The sequence below is a fragment of the Cydia fagiglandana genome, chromosome 9 (assembly GCF_963556715.1).
Source record: "Cydia fagiglandana chromosome 9, ilCydFagi1.1, whole genome shotgun sequence".
NCBI lineage: Eukaryota > Metazoa > Arthropoda > Insecta > Lepidoptera > Tortricidae > Cydia > Cydia fagiglandana.
Window position 1 is genome coordinate 15,604,742 of NC_085940.1, and position 19,960 is coordinate 15,624,701.

Consider the following 19,960-nt stretch of genomic DNA (forward strand, 5'->3'; position numbering starts at 1 on the left):
TACTATCAAACAAACGAGATAACTAAGGCACGGAATGCGTTAAGGTTCATGCAATGTTTCTAAATTCTAACAAAGTAAATATAATCATATGAATTCAAGATTCTAGTCAATATATACTATTATATACATACTTAAAGTACCATGTTGCTGGTATCGACGCTCATGCTTAACCCGATGGATACTGGCGGGACGCACTTATTTAACAGAAATTGTTACTAGCTCAGTTTTTAATGCGGAATATTAGCCGGTAACCTATAAACTTACCACGCAGCTCACTGATCCCTTGAAGAAACTTCTCCCGTAGCTTCGCACGAGCCTCCTGTTCCACTGGAGATATTTCTGGCTTATGGGACATAGCGATGAACAAATAAAGTTATTTTTAAAGACTAACTTTTGAGGAACCGATCATTATTTGTTGTGGTCAAACTGTCAAGTGCTAATGTCATTTCATTGTGACGTTTTTACAATGACATAGACAAACTGCGTTTAGTTTTCAAGTTATATTTTAAAGCCCTAACACACTACCGCACCGCACGCAACCTTGGTGCGTTGTAGCAGTGTGTTATTTTTATTTATTTATTTAGAAATTTAATTCAAGCAACAAGGCCCATATTACAAATACCTTACAGACTAATATACATATGACGTTATGACGTTTATACTCTAGCAAGCCAGTATTTTCAGTAGAATAAGGCGGCAAATTATAAAAATGTAGGGGCGAAGGAAGGATCTATCCCCCCACACTCAAGTTTCGTGCCGTGCCTGACAAAGTAGTTGGTGGTAGTGACAAAGTTAAATAATTAATACTTAATTTAATCTCTTAATTTTATAGTGTCATTTCGTGAATTTATCACGAAATGACTGACTTGAGATAAAATGCCGTATTGAGGATTTACCATGCATATTTCCAAGGTTAAAATATTTACTGCCGATAGTGCCGATTGTAACCATTTACCAATTGTCTTACCTGTTTGAAGTTCGGATCACGTCCTCAATTTAAATAAAATATTCAAGCAAGTTCCCGTCGCAAACTTTTAGAAACCTACTTCTTATTTTTAGTCTATTTAATGAGACTCGTCGCATTTATTTCCTTAGGTGACACTTTTCTTTTCCAATGAATAGCTACCTATTCAGAATCTAATTAAATAAAAAGATCCCGTAGTTAAGCACATCTTTAGAAATTGTACGGTGCGACTGAAGTAGTTTTGAAACTTTGCTAGTGTTCAGCTTTGCATACAAATTTCTCAGCAGTAATTCAAACTATTGAGCTATACTTGGTCAAGCAGATCTTGTCAGTAGAAAAAGGCGGCAAATTTGAAAAATGTAGGCGTGAAGGGATATTGTCCCATAGAAAATTTGAATATCGCGCCTTTTTTTACTGACAAGATCTGCTTGACCAGCTTTATGTATCAAGAAGACTAACTTGATGGCAGCAACCTTAAGTTTTCATTTATTGTTATAATGGCACGGAGGTTCGGAGATGCGGAGGCATGGCTATGGTATGGGTATCCGGAGTACGTACAGTCAGCCAAGGAAGTGGTTTACCACTTTTCGACTCTATCAATCAGATAATAGAGTCAAAAAGTGGTAAACCACTTTCTTGGCTGGCTGTACGTAGTGTACGTACTCCGGATATAATACTACACGGAAAAAAAGTATGGCAAACAAAATAGGGTGCATTTTTCTTTCTTTTAAATTCATGGGATTTTTAAGAGGTCTGCACTTCTGTTACCAGAGTCGTATTTTATAAAAGACTTACAATTACAGGTATAACATCCATATTTATTAGAAAGAGGAGCAAACAGCGATTACAGGATACCAGCCTTTTATAAAATGTGAGCCGATAACTGGAAAAAACGCTACATTATTTACCAGTTATATACCTATACCTACGGCTTAGCTTTAGTAGAGGAAATAAGTTAAATAAATGAAACAAACAAATGGTTATATTTTTTATTCCTTCGAAATAATTCATAGTTCACACATTCAAGTCGTCCAACAAAATTCGATCACAAAAACATCATCATGACGAAAAAATAATAATTGCATAAATACCTGAATCACTCCTCAGTGGCAACTGGTATATTTAACATTACAGAGCTTCCTAGGAAACAGAAGTCTACACTTTACATTTATTCTCTAAGCGTAAAAATAACAGGTCCTAGGCAGGACGCTACTTTGTGTAAACCGTCTTGAACAACACCTAATTTATTATTAAACTCCGATTGGTAATTAGATTACAAAAAATCTACCGAAAATAAATCAGTGTCATCGAGTCTCGCCAGCATTGACAATTACAGTGTTGTTTTTTTATGATATTGGAGTCAAATGAGCAGAAGAGGCCCTTAAAATGGGAGTACGCTCTTTTCTTGATGATTTTAAGGTGGTATCGATCCAGAAATACCTTGGGCGACAGTTCATTCCACAGTTTAGCTGTGCGAGGCATTTTTATTTATGGAAAACGCATTGTATCTTGTAGTTACTCAAGACCTAAATGATTACCAATGCAGGTAAATACCTGCATTGGTAATAAATAATAAATATTGGTTAATAAATATTAAACAAGACTGACAGATTGTGACATAAACTAAAATACAAATTGTATCTGTAATATTAAAGCTTGCTTGCATTCCTATACGCATTTTAAAACTATCATAATTAACTATTCCAATGACAGTTTAGTAGATTTTTAAGTAATCTAACCAACAATCAGAGTACCTTATAACTACGGGTAATTCTATGTCACCTCGGAACGCGGGAGTATTGTGGACTTCTGGATTATTGCTTGCGGCCTTCTGTCTTCAGTGGTTAGATGGCTTAATTCAAAAGTACCTCTTTTTGTGGTCCGGGTCCGGTCTTCGTCTACGGGGGTGCCAACTGAAAAGTCCATCAAGCCAGCTAGTAAAGGGCACTTGAGCATGTTAACATGGATGAATCTATCAATGAATGAGATCTTGTACTTCAATGAGTCAGCCAACTTTAAGTAGCCGGTACTCTGTGTCTTTGTACGTACTACTCTGTGCTTAAATCCTTAACCTTATGAACGCTAAAAACACGCGTCGTAACTAGTTGTGCCCACAGCGCGATGAACACATACATACACGGTGTAACATAAGTAAACCGAATAATTTTAACAGCGTATTCCTGATCATATTTAGAGACAAAAATGTCCTATAAACTTTTTAAAAAAAACGCCTAGTTTCAGGGATAATATTAATTTAAAAATAAACAAGTTTTTGTTTTTACATAATGTAAAAGGCCTTTTTGATGGTAATGTTGCTGCTATAGGACGTAGTCTACTTAAATATCCTTATTGATAGATGTCAAAAAGTGACAAGTAACACTTTGCAAAAAGAAGGTTTTACGAAAAACAAGACCGAAGTGATCCCATAAGTGTTCCGTAAACAAAGTTTTGTACGGAACACTAATAAAAATCAATTTTAAGTAACAAGTTTACCAATAACATTTATTTTCTATGAACAAATACATTCAAAAAATTGAAAAAACAAAAAGAAAATATTCTTTTTGGCGAAATTGACCTAAACTCATATTACATTTTTTCCTTCTTTTGACCTCAGAAATGCGTGGTTAAAATTATTCGGTTTCCTCATGTTACACCGTGTATAGGTTACATTATCTCTATTGCGCCCGTGACCATGGCGTGTAACGTTTTTGTTTATGACGTAAAGCGTTCAACGGGTTAAATTGGATTCCTATAAGTTTTGAGAAATATTTTTTTTTATAAACATTCAATCATTGATAGATATCATCCAATGGGGTGCAAGGGTTAAATTTTATGTTATGGCAGCAGGTTTTCAAACCAGATTTAATGAATTAGTAAAGTGATACCCTGCTACCACACATTACAAGATTTGGGTACCTGGAAGTACATAGTAGATGTTGTATTATCCTCGCATTGGCTAGGCACGGGCCGCGGTGGCGCGTTATGTGTTGGCAAGTTAATAGCGATATAACGCTGCAACGGTTCACATCGAAAACGCAGCATGGCCAATGGCTGGGGTTTTCAGGGTGTGAATGATTTGAGATTTGTTTACTCTTCAGTTAATTCATTGTCTTTATTGGGAAACAGTCGCAAAAGGTAGGGGGCAGCATAGGAAAACTTTCTTCTAACGTTAAAATGACAAGCTCAAGTTAATAATTCCAATAAAGGTCCAAAGGTGGACCTTCTAACGGTCAAGGGTGTGTGTGAACTGTAGGGGGCAGCACAGGAGCCCACTGATTACAACCGATAAATACCAATGTCAATTTTTGAGGTAGTTATGTGTTAATATTATTTTTGCTTGCAAAAATATCACAGCACTGAACTAGATGGCGCCCTATTTTAAGACACACGCCGCCCTATTTTAAGACACAAAATGTTCAAAATACACATTCATGGTTTACTTTACAATATTTTATTTTAGTTGTCAAATCAAATCTGTCACACACCGAATACGACAACCTATGATCATGTCCTAACTAACTAATTTGGAAAAAATAATCTGTAGGAATAAACATGAAATCTGAAAAGACAAGAGACACGTAGGTAATTTATTATTCATGTAGTCAGTTTGTCAACGTCCTAAAAGGGTCTGGGAGCCCTAACAAATACCTGGCATGGCATACGCGACCCGCGATCCGCGTGGCAACTCTGTTTAGGTAGCGGCGAAAAATGTTGGAAATACCTCAAACGACGACGAAGCCGTGCTGCTATCATAAACGACCTTATTGCCCGAGCGCTAAGGATTCTATTTGAATGGACAGCGCTCGAGTAATATGCGTTTTCCCAGCTCGCGGCAACTATTATAACCAATCAAATACCTGCCAAGTCCGTCGGTGTGACGAATTATCGAATCGAGAGTACAAAGGACTCTTGCCATATATTTTGGTATTACATTAAGCTGTAAAACAACATGTTCGTTTATTACTCATCATGATCAACATGGGGCGGGGTCGGTCGTGTGGAGTGTGGGGGGTGGGTGGGTAAGTGGTGGGGGGTGGGGGTATACGTACCGGTGTGAGGCGCTATTTGTGATACCTCAGTCAGTAGCTAGTGGCGCTCGCGTGAGCGGCGGCGCGAACGATCGTGGGACGACCCTGGAAACATGGTTTCGTTTTAGCTTAGCTACAGTTAGCACAAGTAGCGTAGGGCTCGAAATGATCTACACACGGACTCTAGTGTCAAGAGAATAAGGTTCTGTGTAGATAGATCATTTTAAATGTATTTCTGCTTAGCTACTTTTGCTGCTGATTGTACATATGCATTCGTCTATCCAATCTATCCATCTTTTCTATTGATCGCATTTCTCAGTGGATTCTCTTGGAATTTAGGGAGCAGGTAATGAAAATTATAAGGATTTTTTTGTCGATTCTATTTTCGGAAAAGTTTAATGATGCATCTCACAGAGGCACTAGTATGTAGTGATTACATGCTTGTACAGTCGCCATCAGGCCGCGTAGCCAAGATGACGATCGCTTACGCTCCGTAGCGATCGAAACGCAACTGTCACTGTCGCACTAATATGGAAGAGTGATAAAGAGACATAATGCTTTTCGTTGTCGAAGCGATAGCGATTGTAACCTTGGCTAGGCCGGCAGATATATCGGAGAGGTGTTCACAATATCTGAACTAGCAGTCTAACCTTGACAATAGGTATATTACGCAAAACTCTGCGTTGCGGGCGTCACTAGGCCAATCACGTGGCCTACCGTGAGACCGACAATCGAAAGTTCGGTTTCTGCCTCTCTTGCCTATTGGATCGATAGAGAGGCAGATAAAGAAATTTAAACAAAACTTGCCAAAAAACTGTTTAAGGCCTAGTATATTTAATTTACTCTATGGTTTATACTAAACAAATTACTGCTGCGCTCTGGCGGTAGAACATTGCAGTAATACTCCCTATAGAGGCGTGCTCAGATATTTGTGAGCACCTTGGCCGCTCCGATATATTTGTACAAGTATTGAGCATCGGCGTGTACTTACTTCTCTCCCTGCGCGATCTGCGGTCGCGGTCGCGGTCCCGCTCGCGGTCGCGCTCGTCGTGGCGGCCGCCCTTCTCTTCACGGCTCGACCTACAAAATAATTCATCAGAACTGGGGGCGGTTTTATGAATTTCGAGCGTAGAATTTAAATGCCTAGTAGTGAAGATATATTGAAGGGAAACTCACGAAATCAAGCGCTCGAAATTCAAAAACAGGCCCACTGGTAGCTATTGACTTGTTGCAAATCCGGTATTGCTACTCTATCCCCCTTGTTAACTCCCTACAACGAAGAAATCGCTTAAATTCCAACTCGAGTAAATCTATCTGCCAGATTACCCAATGGATTTACTCGAGTTTGAAGTTAAGCGACTCAATTGTTGGTGTCCTCAACAGCTCTATTATAATTTACTAAGAAGGTTGGTGTGGTTAAAGTACATTTCTTTCTTACTGAAATTCAGCTGATTATTTAACAAACAGTGTACGAATAAGTACGAGCGAGATCGAATTGGCCTCAATCATGGCATAGAAAGCGTTACGCTCGTGCCGCTTTCGCCCATGCAAGCAAGAACTTTCAACAAAGTTAACTTACCGATGACGCTCCCTATCCTTATCTCTCTCCTTATCCCTGTCGCTCTTGTCATCTTTCTTGTCCCGCTCTTTATTATCCCTGTCTCCGCGATCGCGTTCTCTGTCTCTCTCCATCCGTTCCCTGTCTCGCCGGTCGGAGCCGAGCCCGCCGCCGCGGGAGCTGCGCTCTCTGTCTCGCTCTTCGCGACGCTTCTTCTCTTTCTCTTGTAGCTCCTTTTCACGAGACTCCATCATTTCTTCGTAGGCTTGACGGAGTTTGAAGTAGCTGTAAATAGTGCAATGACAAGTGTTGGCTTTCAGATAGACTATAGTTTTTTTTTACATTAGAAAAAAGGTAAACAATCTTGATGTGTCTTTTAATTGAAAAATACGTTTTAAAAATAAGTCTCGGCAAATATGTAACAATTATGAATCTAGTACAATCATTTATACTCTTATGCTTTCATAAGTACGAGCCCCGATGCAAATTATTTCGTCTAGTTCCACGCAACAATTTTGTTTATTTTAATAAATTTTACACATGAACATAAAATGACCCAGTAATGGGAACCATAATAGCAATGTTTAATGTAGTTTATTTTGATCGTATAATAAAATTGCATGAGACTTTTATTGCTGAAAAAAAGGACTTTTCAAAAACGTTGTCCAAATCATATTGTCCTCTCCTACAGCACTGCTGCATGCATGGGCTCGAAACAAAATTGTCAGTACATTGGCAGAGCCCTATTGCTTTCCCTAGCCCTTTTCACATATGTTGTAATCCTACTCGTCAATAAAAAAATAAAAAAACATGATTTTTTTCCTTTCAGTACAAACGGTATTTCTTTACATTAGTATAAGCATTAAATATTAGTCATTTTTAAACAAAAACATTATTTTTGTACAAACGCGAGAACCTCAAAAAATGGTCTCACTGGACGATAACATATGCATCGGGGCTCGTAATAGTAATAGCTCAATAGTGGGACCTGATTTTTGCACTAAAAGTTTTGATAATTCTAAAGTTGAAAAAGTGATACTGATCTGATATAGGACATATTTTTAAGCATATATGCTATATATGATGAAAAGTTAGAACTAGCGTTAGATTTAAATTAGGTATTTATATATTTTTAGTAATGATTTTTTAATATTGAATTAAAGTGCAATATTTAAGTTCCATTGTTTATAATATGTATGACGCTTTATAATGAAAAATTATTAGAATTTTTTTTAATGTGCTTCTTTGTCAAACTACAATTAGCTTATTATTTTGTCGATATTGAATTAAAGTTTAATAAATCCACAACAACATATCTAAATTTATAAGTTAATAGGCAAGCTAAAAAGCTAGAAGAATAAGATATATGCTTTAGAATTAATATGCGTTTTTTGTCCTATAAGATCTAATATTGAATTAGAGTCTGTAAAAATAAGTCTATTACTATAAAATAATATACGCAGCCATATTATGGAAAGTAAGAAATTTCTGTGTGTAGCTTGCATTGTAATAGTAAAATCTAGTTAAAAAGGCGCGAAATTCATACATACGCCGCGCTGGTCCGTCAGTCGCCGGCGCGGCGCTCGATACCTCGCCCCTCGCCCCACCTCCCGCTCAGTAACACTGTCTGTCTTTTCTTATCATTCATTTGTTTGTTTACCGTGCACATATATAAATTAGATGCGGACATTACGTGAAATTAAAATATCTTATTAAGTAAAAATACCTACAACTGGTCAATCAGATCTTGTCAGTAAAAGAGGCGGCAAATTTGAAAAATGTAGGCGCGAAGGGATATCGTTCCATAGAAAATTTGAATTTCGCACCTTTTTTTAGTGACAAGATTTTCTTGACCAGCTATATTTCTTTGTTGAACTATGGCCTTTTGCTCTGGGGGAATTCAGTAGACATAATTAGGGCCCTTATTAAACAAAAAAAGTGCATTCGTGCTATAGCTAATATTTCTATCATGGAAAGCTGCAGGCCTGTCTTTAAAAAACTAAATATTTTACCACTACCATTTATTTAATCGTATGGCAATTTTGTGCATTAAGGGCAATCAAAGTGTAGCCTTGAGGTTACCAAGCCAAGCAACCAAGTCAGGCGTTACGGTGTTCAGATCCTCAGCAGGCCCAGGGTATGAGTGGAGTGGGCAGCGTTGAAAGATATGTTCGGTGGTCTGCTCTTCCTCTCCGCATTCGCAAAGTGGGGATGCCGTCCATCCCCATTTGTGTGTGGCTGAATTGCAGCGGCCATGTCCAGTTCTCAGCCTGTTCAGGCGACACCAGATTTTTCGAGGAAGGTCAAATCCTTTAGGTTTTTTAGTCGGATCAGATATAAGGCTATTCAGGGTTGCCGAAGCAGACCATTCCGCTTTCCACCTATCCGAAACGTTAAAGCTGCTTAGGCTCTCAGCTGCGGCACAGGGTGGGTTCCGGGACTTCAGTCGCCTAGGGGGTGGGCGGCAGAATTCCTCGTGGACAGGCATTGCGGGATTATTAGTGATCTTCTCCGCCTCCCTCTTCAGCGCCTGGAGTCGCCGTAAGTGAGGAGGGGCAATGTGACTCAATGTCGGCAGCCAGTGGACGGGTGTGGGTCGGATAGTGCCAGAGATGCAACGCATGGTCTCGTTGAGCTTAACATCCACTGTATGGGTATGTGCACTTTCAAGCCACACTGGTGCGCAGTATTCTGCTGCCGAGTACACAAGCGCGATTGCGGAGGTGCGTAGACAATCAGCTGAAGCTCCCCAGCTCGTGCCGCATAGTTTGTGGAGAAGATTGTTCCTCGTGGCGACCTTCTGAGAGATTTTTGATAGGTGGTGTTTAAATGTCAATGACCTATCCAAGGTGACGCCTAAGTACTTGGGGCAGGGGTTGTATTTAAGAGCTTTGCCATTCATATAAACTGTTGGCTGATAGCCGGCCAGCTGGTTACTGAGATGGAAACAGGACACCTCGGTCTTACCACTACCATGTATGTACATAAAAAAAGCATGCCTATTTGTTAAAAAACATCCTGAACTCTTTAGGCGCAGGTCTGATGTTTTTGCGGGTAACCAAAGAGCTCAATACTTGGACCTTCTGTACCAACCTCCTTGTCGTACTGCGATCTATCGTAAAAATGCGTATAATATGTGCATTGTTTTATATAACAACCTTCCTGAAGACATGAGGCAAATGGAATATAATAAATTTGCAACAGTGATCACTAAGTGGCTCAGTGAAAATTGTTTTTATAGCATCCGGGAATTTATGGATTTTAAATTGTATAACTCATAACTGACATTACTACTTTTATATAAAATTGTTTTTAACTACATTTATTTAATTTTAATTTTAAATTTAATTTTATTTGAATCGTAATTTTATCGTATTGTATTTATTTTAAATTCAGTGTGTATCTAAGAAAACGTTATCTTGTTGATAACATTTTCTTATTAGTTTATATAATTTTTGCATGTCGTTCATCGACTGAATACTTTATCACCTACTGTACCTTAACATCCTGTACTACATGTTGTTTTAAGTATTCTAGCAAATAAAATAATTCTGATTCTGATTCTGATTATCTTGACTAATATTGTAATAAAAATGTACAAGATATTCACAACTATTTTTACTATACATAGTTTGTCAAAGGACTGTCTCATTTCAAACATAGACAGGGAGAATCATCATACTATCTTTGACTTACACTAGTACTAGCACCCAAAAGAAAAGGATGAATATAGTTTTTTGTTTTTATTTACTGACAAATTGGTTTAACCAACTATACCTATTTCTGGTTCCTATTGTCATGTCCTGTCCTATTCAACGTCAATATCATAATATGTATATATATTATAAACCAACTGCTCAATATTACACGGTATACATCCTGAATATACAATAAGGTAAGTGGCCTCACTTAACTTATTGTATATTCCGTGTGGGCCGTATATGCCTATATACAGCCCACCTTAAATTAAAATGGTTTTTTTTTAATAAACAGGATATGAAGTATGAAAAACTCACTCAAATAGGTTTCTCATTTATTTAAGTTTCTTCATTATACCAAAATAGTTATAAAAATATTACGATACTCTTGGAAAATATACCTTTTATAAAAGTCCTATTATGGGCCTTATTGAACACTACCAGTGTATTACTTAATCCCGCAAAAAATAATCATTTTGACATGTGACAGTTTTTAACTTAAGAGTTATACATATACAAATAGCAATATTTGATACTTCATAACAGGAGGATTTATTTATAATAAGTGAAAATAATTATTTTGGGTCTTAATAACTAAAGATATAAAAATTGTCTAGTTTACGCGAAAATAGTAGGTAACTAAACATAAATCTTTATTAGTTACAGTAGTCTCATCTTTTAACATCTGGGGGCACGGCAGTGCCCCCGCCAAGACGAGAAAAGCGCAAGGGCACTATCTACCTTTTCTCGAAGCGCTTCGTCATTTTTTGGAACCCTCATAACTTGGGGTTGGATTATACCAGATAAACAAAGTTCTCGGACTTATTAAGCATATCAATTGCATAGCTCTTATACTTTAGATTTTATTCATATCTAAAAACTTCGATTTCGTCACTGACTCACTCGATGATCATCAATACCGGGTACTTCCTGAAGTCCTCTAAGAAGCTGAAATTTGGTATGTAAGATAGTTTTAGTACACAAACAACAAATAAATTAAAAAAAAAATTATCCCTAAGGGGATGAAGATGGGGTTTAATTTTGTATGGGAAATCAATAATCGCTGAACCGATTTAGTTGAAATTTGGTATGTAGATAGGTATTGTTATGGGGAAGGATATAGAATAGATTTCAACCTCAAAGTTTACCCTTACGGGGTGAAGGCAGATTTCAACCCCAAAGTTTACCCTTACGGGGTGAAGGGTTTATATGGGGAATCAGTAAGAAGTACATTGTGTAACAGATGCCCCCAGATACTTATTTCAGGATTTTTAATAGTAAATCACCCCCAACCCTTTAAATTAGGGGATGGAAGATTGTCATAAACAACTTACAAAAAGAAGTGAAATCCCATCAAAAACATTTTGATGTAAAATGTTGCCCAAACGAAACCATAAGGCTCGCACTGTCAAAAAGTTATCAGATCTCTTGCCAAGCTTCTAACTCTATAAGCCCTCTAACTTTACTAGCTCTACATCAAAATTGTGTGGCTTGGCCGTTTCGTTTCTACAAGAACTATTGTATGTAAGTATAATACAAAAACCGCCCAAATGCGAGTCGCACTCGCGTTCCAAGGGTTCAGTAGATTACACAATTTTTAACAATATATTTTTTTTAGGGAAAAGTGAGTAAAATGTCTTTAAAAAACCCGTAGGGATCGGAAAACTAGGTACTTAAGTCCGACTCACGCTTGACTGCACATTTCTAATAGGTTTTCCTGTCATCTATAGGAAAAGAGCTAATATGTGTATTTTTTTCATAATTTTAGACCCAGTAGTTTCGGAGATAAGGGGGGGGGAATGGTAATTTTTTGCGTATTTTCTTAAATAACTTCTAAACTATTTATTTTAAAATTATGAAAAAATATATCTGAGATTCTTACAATGAGCCCCTTCATTTGATATACAGGGTGATCAATCCAAATGGGTCAGTATGGAGAAGTCAGAAACTATAAGAGATAGCGAAATCTGTTCTTAGAAACCATGGCTTCGATTTTAGATTTAATAATAATGGCATTAATTTTTTTTTGAAAATCTATCATACATAACCTGGATTCGAACATGGTCAATATTCTTGTTGTTTGTTTGTATGGCAAGTTTTAAACGATACGATATATAATGATAGCTGGGGGGTGCTCGAACAAATATCATAGAGGGCCCCGAGACAAATCAAACTACATTAAAAAAATTCAAAATGGCCGACTTTTTTTTATTTTTCAAGTTGGTCCGAGCGCGCTGAGATTTGGCATGCTAGCCGCGCCTTGGGGTCCAAAATTACCATGTCAAAATATTTTTTTGAAAAAATCTAAAATGGTGGCGGACACGGGCAAAGTCAAAGTTCCAAGTAGGTTAAGCGAGCCCGAAGGGCGAGCTTTAGGCCGGCAGGCCGAAGGCCGACCCCGGCGGAGGGCTGAAGGCCCGGAGCCTCCACCCCGACTCCCAATAGGAAAAGTGTTGGGTCGTGTTTAAGCTCCAACTGCCCCCTATCATGTGACGCTTCGGGCCTTCGGCGCCCTACGCGGAGCTCGGCCTTTGGCCTTCGCAAGCCTCGACGCTTCGACGTCGGGCATTCGGCCCGTCGGCTTCGCTCGTCAAGACAGTTGACTTGGTAGAACGCTTGGAAGCACCGCATTCACGCAGCTCGGCCTTCGGCCTCGCGTTTTGGGAGTCGGGGTGGAGGCTCCGGGCCTTCGGCCTTCCGCCGGGGTCACCCTTCGGTCTCCCGGCCTGAAGCTCGCCCTTTTAAAGCCCTGAAAAAATTAAAAAAAAATCGGCCATTTTGTTTTTTTTTAATCTAGTTTGTTTTGTCTCGGGGCCCTCTATGATATTTGGTCGAGCACCCCCCAGCTATCACGCATCGTTTAAAACTTGCCATACAAACAAACAACAAGAATATTGACCATGTTCGAATCCCGGTTATGTATGAGAGAATTTAAAAAAAAATTGAATGCCATTATTATTAAATCTAAAATCGAAGCCATGGTTCCTAAGAACATATTTCGCTATCTCTCATAGTTTCTAACTTCTCCATACTGACCCATTTGGATTGATCACCCTGTATATATATATATATTTTTTTTATTTATTGAACAATAAGCAGCATTTCTCGGCATCAGTCAAAAAGTACCTGTTTTTGGACTGAAGTTAATTCGTGAGGAATCCAAAGACAACAAGGCTTCCCGACTTTTAAATATTCTTGTAAAATCTTTTGTATTTGTCTCATACCTATCCCTAATTGTCCTCAAATTTCGTCATAGGTGATTCGTGGGTTTTCTTCAATGAGTCGTCTCACAGTAGCCACGTTTCCTTGAATGATCGCCGTGGACGGTGGACCTTCACGAAAATCATTATCTAGAATAATACTGTCTCTACTAAATTCACCATACCAACGCCTCACGATGCTCAGATGTGGTGCTTCAATCCCAAAAGCATTTTGAAGGCAAGCACTACACTCTTGCGGAGTAAGCGAACTTTTAAAATCATAACAAAATCATAGCTCTAAAAATATGTTCGCGTTAAAGCCACGTTCAACGCACTGACTTACTTTGACAAGCCATTAAAAACAAAAGACGATCGATTTGTCGCCAACATTTGTCACATTCCATAATCAAAAGCCTGTATTTTTTTTTAAATATACAATTCATAATTTAAATGTTTACCAGTGGCCAGTAGTGCAAAACATTCAGTGTGGCCTATGTAGTAGGAGAGAGGAGGAGTTTGTTAAGAACTACAGACAATAGAAGAGGAAGGATGCTTGGGCACCTGATACGACACGACGAATTTATCAAAAATATCATAGAAGGGAAAGTTGAAGCAAACAGGAAGAGGAGAAGACCAAGGAGAGCGTACATGGATCAAATAAAGGAAAAGATCAAAGTCGTGTCGTATCGGGCTGTCAAAGAGAAGGCGGAGGACCGCCAAACATGGAAATTGCTCCACCGACAAGAGTCATACTCTTAAATATATGATGATGATCGTAAATACCTACCTATGTATTAACAAAAAAAAGTCACTTGTAATTAGTTACTGCCTTTAAAAAGTATAAGTGCCTCAATGTTATTAGACTTTTTGATTCTTTAAAACGTCTTTAGGTCAATAAAGCAAGTGAAAAATTATTAGAGTTAGACCAAGAAAAGTCTGCAGCAATTTTGACAGCCCACGCAGTGCAAGTGTTATTTATAAGTCATAATTTCATAGAAGTTTCTTCAAATCGACCTTATTAATAAGAGATTAAAAATATTGAAAATTATCTTAAAATTTTTTAATCTAATATTTCATCTCATACGTTCAATAAGGCCCGGGACTAGACCTTTTTACCTGCACTGACAGTGGGCCTTCTTAGCAACAAGTACAAATTCAGAATAATTGGGAATAATAGGGAGCAACTGCTATTTTTGAATGCTGGGCCTTGTTACCCGCCGGGCCTTATATGCCTGCACCTCACCTACCTTATTCATTTGTTTTACAAGGGGAAAAGTTGTTGATTAACCGCTCGTGCTAATATTGATACCCAAACAAGCGAAACATTTTTTTTTATTAAATAGGAGGCAAACGAGCAGACGGATCACCTGGTGGTTAGCGATTACCGCCGCCCATGGACACCCGCAACACCAGAAGGGTTGCAAGCGCGTTGCCGACCTTTAAGATGGGGGTCTTTGAAGGTTTGAAGGTCGTATCGGACAGTTCATTCCACAGTTTGGCTGTGCGAGGCAGGAAGCACATTCACTAATTCAAACATTCTAAAATTGAACCACGAGCGTAGCGAGTGGTTCGTAAAGTTGAACCTTGAGCGTAGTGAAGGTTTCAAGGGACGAAGGTTAAATAAAATTTTCACCACATCAGCTCGTAAAGGCCCTCTTGATTGTTCGAAACGGATAAGAAAAGTGGCATTTAATTTGATGCAAATTTTGAGTTGTTACCGTAGGTAAATTGGATCAGTTGGTTGGTAATATTGACTTTAAAATGATAAATATTGAATAACGTTAGTTTGAAATTGATTTTATGATAAAGTAAATATTATCGGAGATGATCGCTCTTAAAAAATATATGTCGCTAGTCATTTATAACCTAAAAGCGCCAAATTACGCAAAATTATATTGAAATGACACCTGTGTATTGAATTTGAAGAATACTTTAACAAGGGTAGTTATCTGTATGACAATGCACCTAAAATAATTTTCAAATGTATCTATTATTTCTATACTTAACACGATAACGAATTCTACGTAAACGAAACCGCGGGCAATCCCTAGTACATATAGAAATAAATAAGGGAAGGTAAGTTTCCATTAGTGTACTGTGTAAAATAACTATTTAAGTACCATTGATAATAATTTTATAAACGCTTTGCGCATTTTTAAGGGCACCGCGCTAACCGCTAGCCCGCGACCGTCGATCGCTACCTCCTGCCACGGCGCACAGCGCGGCGCGCGCAAACGCCGCGCGCGCAAACGCCGCGCGTTTGAAATGTAACTTAATATAAGCTCGGAATGCATACTTACGTATCAGTATTTAGTGTCGCCGTGATTTTATATTTCTAATCTTTTGTGTGAGAATTAAGATCTTTATTATGACCGTGTAATATTAACTCTACAAACTTTAATTCAATATTGGCTATACTGCTTAACGAGAAATCAATATCTAGACAAGCACATTGTCTAAATTTCTAACTTTTTACATGTATACTAAGTTGATAGATAATATCGTAATTTTGCAATATCAGCTACTCTAATTCTGTATTTACATAATAATTCCTGTTTTTACGTTCACCAGAAAGCAGCTGTTCCAGATTTCTAAAAACCGAATATTGTGAATAAATTAAAGTGTTATTGAATATGTTAAAGTTTTTTTGTAACTTTAATTTTATATTTACATAGTTATTTAGCAAAAATTGAAAATTTAAATATGGCCGAACGCTCCACCTAAAATTTTCTAACTTTTTACATGAATGTTATTTAACATGCTTACAATAACATATCAAAAAAGAAAAAACTTTAATGTTATTAAAACCCATTTTTGTTCCACCGCTGGTCTATAACTGATTTTTAAAAAGCGTTTTGCAATTAAAAGACATGTCAAGATCGCTTACCTTCTTTCTAATGCTAAAAAGAACGTACTATAGACGGAGGAATATTTAAATAATAACAAAAGTCATTGAAATAATATGGTCCAAAATAAGATTTGTACATCGTAAGTATTTACAACCATGGTGTATAGTCTCTGAGAATACAATGTTGCTCTTGGTGAGTAAGAACACTTAGAACTCAAGATTTTGTTTCACTATTGCTGACGAATTTTTGGTCGAAGTTGGTTGAAACAGTAGTCGTATTCATCAGAATCGGCACAATATATCATTGAAGCTACGGTTGAACACACGACACAGGCTGGGCACACACAGGGCGCCTACCACGAACCATAGTCGACGTGTTGCCTCTCTGTCGCACTTGTAAATTTGTACGTAACTGTAACAGGGAGGCATCACGTCGAACGTAGTACGCGATAGGGATGTGCAAGGGCGTCTCCATGTGCAGTCTGCCCTGCCCTTCCTCTTGGCTTTGCCATGGTCAGCTAAAGAACTAAGACTTACCCAACATGCTGCTTCCCGGAGAGGTGGTCATCGATGCGCTGCTGGGCGTCACCAACGATGAGGAAGGCGCCGCACACCGGGCACACCTCCATCTGCTTCTCTTGGGCGGCAGCCAGCTCTGCGGTCATGGACCAATGGCTGTAAACATAATTGTGATATATGTACATGTATCACAGCTGATCACTCTGTCAGTGAATGCGGGTAGGTTAAGATTTTATAAATAATGTAATGCCATAATTTGGTGATAGTTTTAACTTGTCTTCGAAATATATCTTTGAATACAAACGGACGTGTATTTGCTTCTTTAATTAGTGTTCCTGGCTCCTATATATCTCAATAATAAATCAATTAACTTCTTCTAGCCAGTGTCATAACAGGTTGTGGACCTTTTAACAAACATTTTTCATTCAGGTGATACAGACAGTCCCCCAAGCCGAAGGTGCATGGAGGCAGAAGAGACAGGCACTCATGTGGTGCTGGATTGCAGCGTTGTGGCTTCATACAGGGTCAAACATCTTGAATCTCTGAGAGATTCTATTCAACATCAAAGGTTTGATAGGATTCCTTGAGTAGTTTGGTCTTCCGACCTCATCATACCTACCTACCTATAAGCAAAGTAGATTGGTAGAGTAAGGGTTTTTTTATATTATTTTTTTTACTATACCAGCTCATTAAGACTATCTTAATTATTCAAAAACTGAGAAAGTGGCATCTTATCCAAAAGTAACTTAATGCGAATTTTGAGTTGGTGTGGTATGGGTGGTAGGGTGGTAGTGGTGATACCTCAAGTTGGCTGGTGGAATTGACTTTTAAGTGATGAGTTAGAATGATAAATATTTAATAGAGTTAATTAGTTACCTGTTCTCCTGTTGTTTCAGTAAAGTCTCCTTCTCCTCTTTGAGCCGGTCACACAGCTTCATGAGGCCCTGGGCTTGTTCTACATCGCCTCTCGTACCCGCCTCCTCGGCTTCTTGGACCAACGCTTGTATCTTCTCAGAGAGAAGTTGGACCTGTCAAGATTATGCATTAGATTTAAATTTTTCTTAGTTATGCTACTAATGGTTGGTAGTTATGTTAACCAAGCTGCTCAGGACTGGAGTCAGTGGAAGAATATGATACCTACACTCAGCAGAGGGTAACAGGATGAAAAGAAGATGCTACTAATGGTTTTGGACTGACAATTCAATTGTTTTATTTTATTTTGTGGATTGAAAATCAATCCATACAATTCAATCCATTTACTGTTAATAACTCTTTGGTAAAAGGAATACCACCAAGTGTGCATTCAGCAGATCTGGACACTACACTCCTCTATCTGTGATGTAGTGTGGCCACATTACTCATCATCGGCCACCTTACATCCCTCACTACTTCCCATTCCAGTCTTCAAGTGTGTGGCCGTCATATGAAGTGGAAAGAATTTACACATTTGAATGTAAATACCTGTTCTTGATTTTTCTCAGTTTGTGCCTGGGTCATCGGTGGACCTTCAGGTTTAGAGTTCATCAACTCCAATCTTTGCTTGCCCTTTTGGATTTTCCCTAAAACAGAAAAATAATTAGTTTTACAATGTTTTTTACATGAATATTTCATTTATATTTATTTGATGTACCTACACAATGAGACATAATTAATTCACTTGATTCATAAAATACTGTATGTTATACTAGGACTTTTCTTTATACCCAGTCAAACTCACAATCAATACCGTATAGTAACTAAATTATTAAATTAAAATTATATCAAAATTACATACTTTCAACATCATTTATCATGTGCCGGCAGAACCGTAGAAACTCCTCCACATATTGCGACTTCTTATACGAAGCGTCCGCCTTCTCAAAAAGGTCCTTGACCTCATCGTCATGGACCTTGGGGCACACGCCCAGGTCGGCTCTCGTGTTCACAAAGAGGTCATGTGGACAGAACTTCACCATGTAATATTTGCAGTACTGAAACAACACGTGAAATTTATGAAAAACTAGCCTCAAGGATTAATATTGTATTGAATACACCCACAAATAAGATAAAATGATCATTTTATTTTTTCTCTATGTTGAAAAAAAACTTATTAACTTATTAATTTGTTTAGTTTAATTTAGTTTAATTTAATTTATATTATTGTTATTAAACTTATCATTATAGTTTTTCTTTTAGCTTGTAGTTAATCACTAAGGAAGAGCGGTGTTCCTTAACACAGGTATTTTTATACTTAAAAAGGGACACCAACCTGTATTTTGTTAAATATTGCTTGTTAGCGAATAAATATTTTTTCATTTTCATTTTCATTTTTTCAAATCAATCTCGGCCGTTGTAGAAAATTAAGATTTCAGAATCGGCAATGCAGTCATGCATCACTGCAAACCGGTCAGTCGCCTTAGAAACAGCGTACTTAATTCAATAAATTCATAACCTCAAAATCTTCCTAAGTGACAAAAAAATCGCATACAAAGCTATTTTTGAAGCGAAACTCATTTAAAAAGACTTACCTCCTGGTCTTCCCAATTAGGTTTCTTTATTTTCTCATTTGGATTGGTGTTCCGATGCCTGCCCATCAACTCGTCCAGCAACTGAGCTGCAGCCAGCACCGCCATTGCTGCTTTTGGCTTCTAACTTATACAGCAACTTAGATAAAGCTATCTTCTAAATAAATATGAAAACATTTGAGAGCAACAACTTAAATCTGATGATTATAAATTATTAACAATTCAACACTAAAGCAGTAAAACAAAAGAGAATTACTCAAATCTATATTTCGCTAGCGTACTTAGTACGTCAACGTCGTAAACACTACTCAACTATGAACTCAACTCAACCAACCGCTTGAATAGATTAAAAAAAAGAAACCGGTGTTGTCACGTACAGCAGAATAAAATTCTTTATTTTAGTGTAACAAACATGTAACAAAGTATCTGATTTTTTAGTCTTCAATTTCGTTTTGATTTTTATATTGCGATATAACCTCAAGATGTTTTGTTAAACTGTCGTCTGTCGTTGTGTAAATAATTTTGCCCGGTGAACCACCCGTGTCAGCTGCAGAGTAGTTGAAAATATTATCGCTTCGTAATACATATTTTTTTGACATAAATACTGTAAATCCAGTAAATAGCTCAATCTGGCAACATTT

General features: G+C 37.7%; 1 protein-coding gene across 1 annotated transcript; it reads right to left on the reverse strand.

Annotated features, from left to right (window-relative positions):
• Positions 1-1,941: 1,941 nt before the first annotated feature.
• On the reverse strand, positions 1,942-19,613 carry LOC134667472 (luc7-like protein 3). Its single transcript, XM_063524892.1, has 9 exons — positions 19,323-19,613; positions 18,590-18,785; positions 18,277-18,374; positions 17,692-17,843; positions 16,834-16,971; positions 6,572-6,835; positions 5,984-6,072; positions 5,014-5,097; positions 1,942-2,877 (listed from the first exon to the last, which is right to left on the reverse strand). Exons 1-8 carry the CDS (start codon positions 19,425-19,427, stop codon positions 5,051-5,053), a joined length of 1,089 nt encoding a protein of 362 aa, XP_063380962.1. The 5' UTR covers positions 19,428-19,613; the 3' UTR covers positions 1,942-2,877; positions 5,014-5,050.
• Positions 19,614-19,960: the final 347 nt, after the last annotated feature.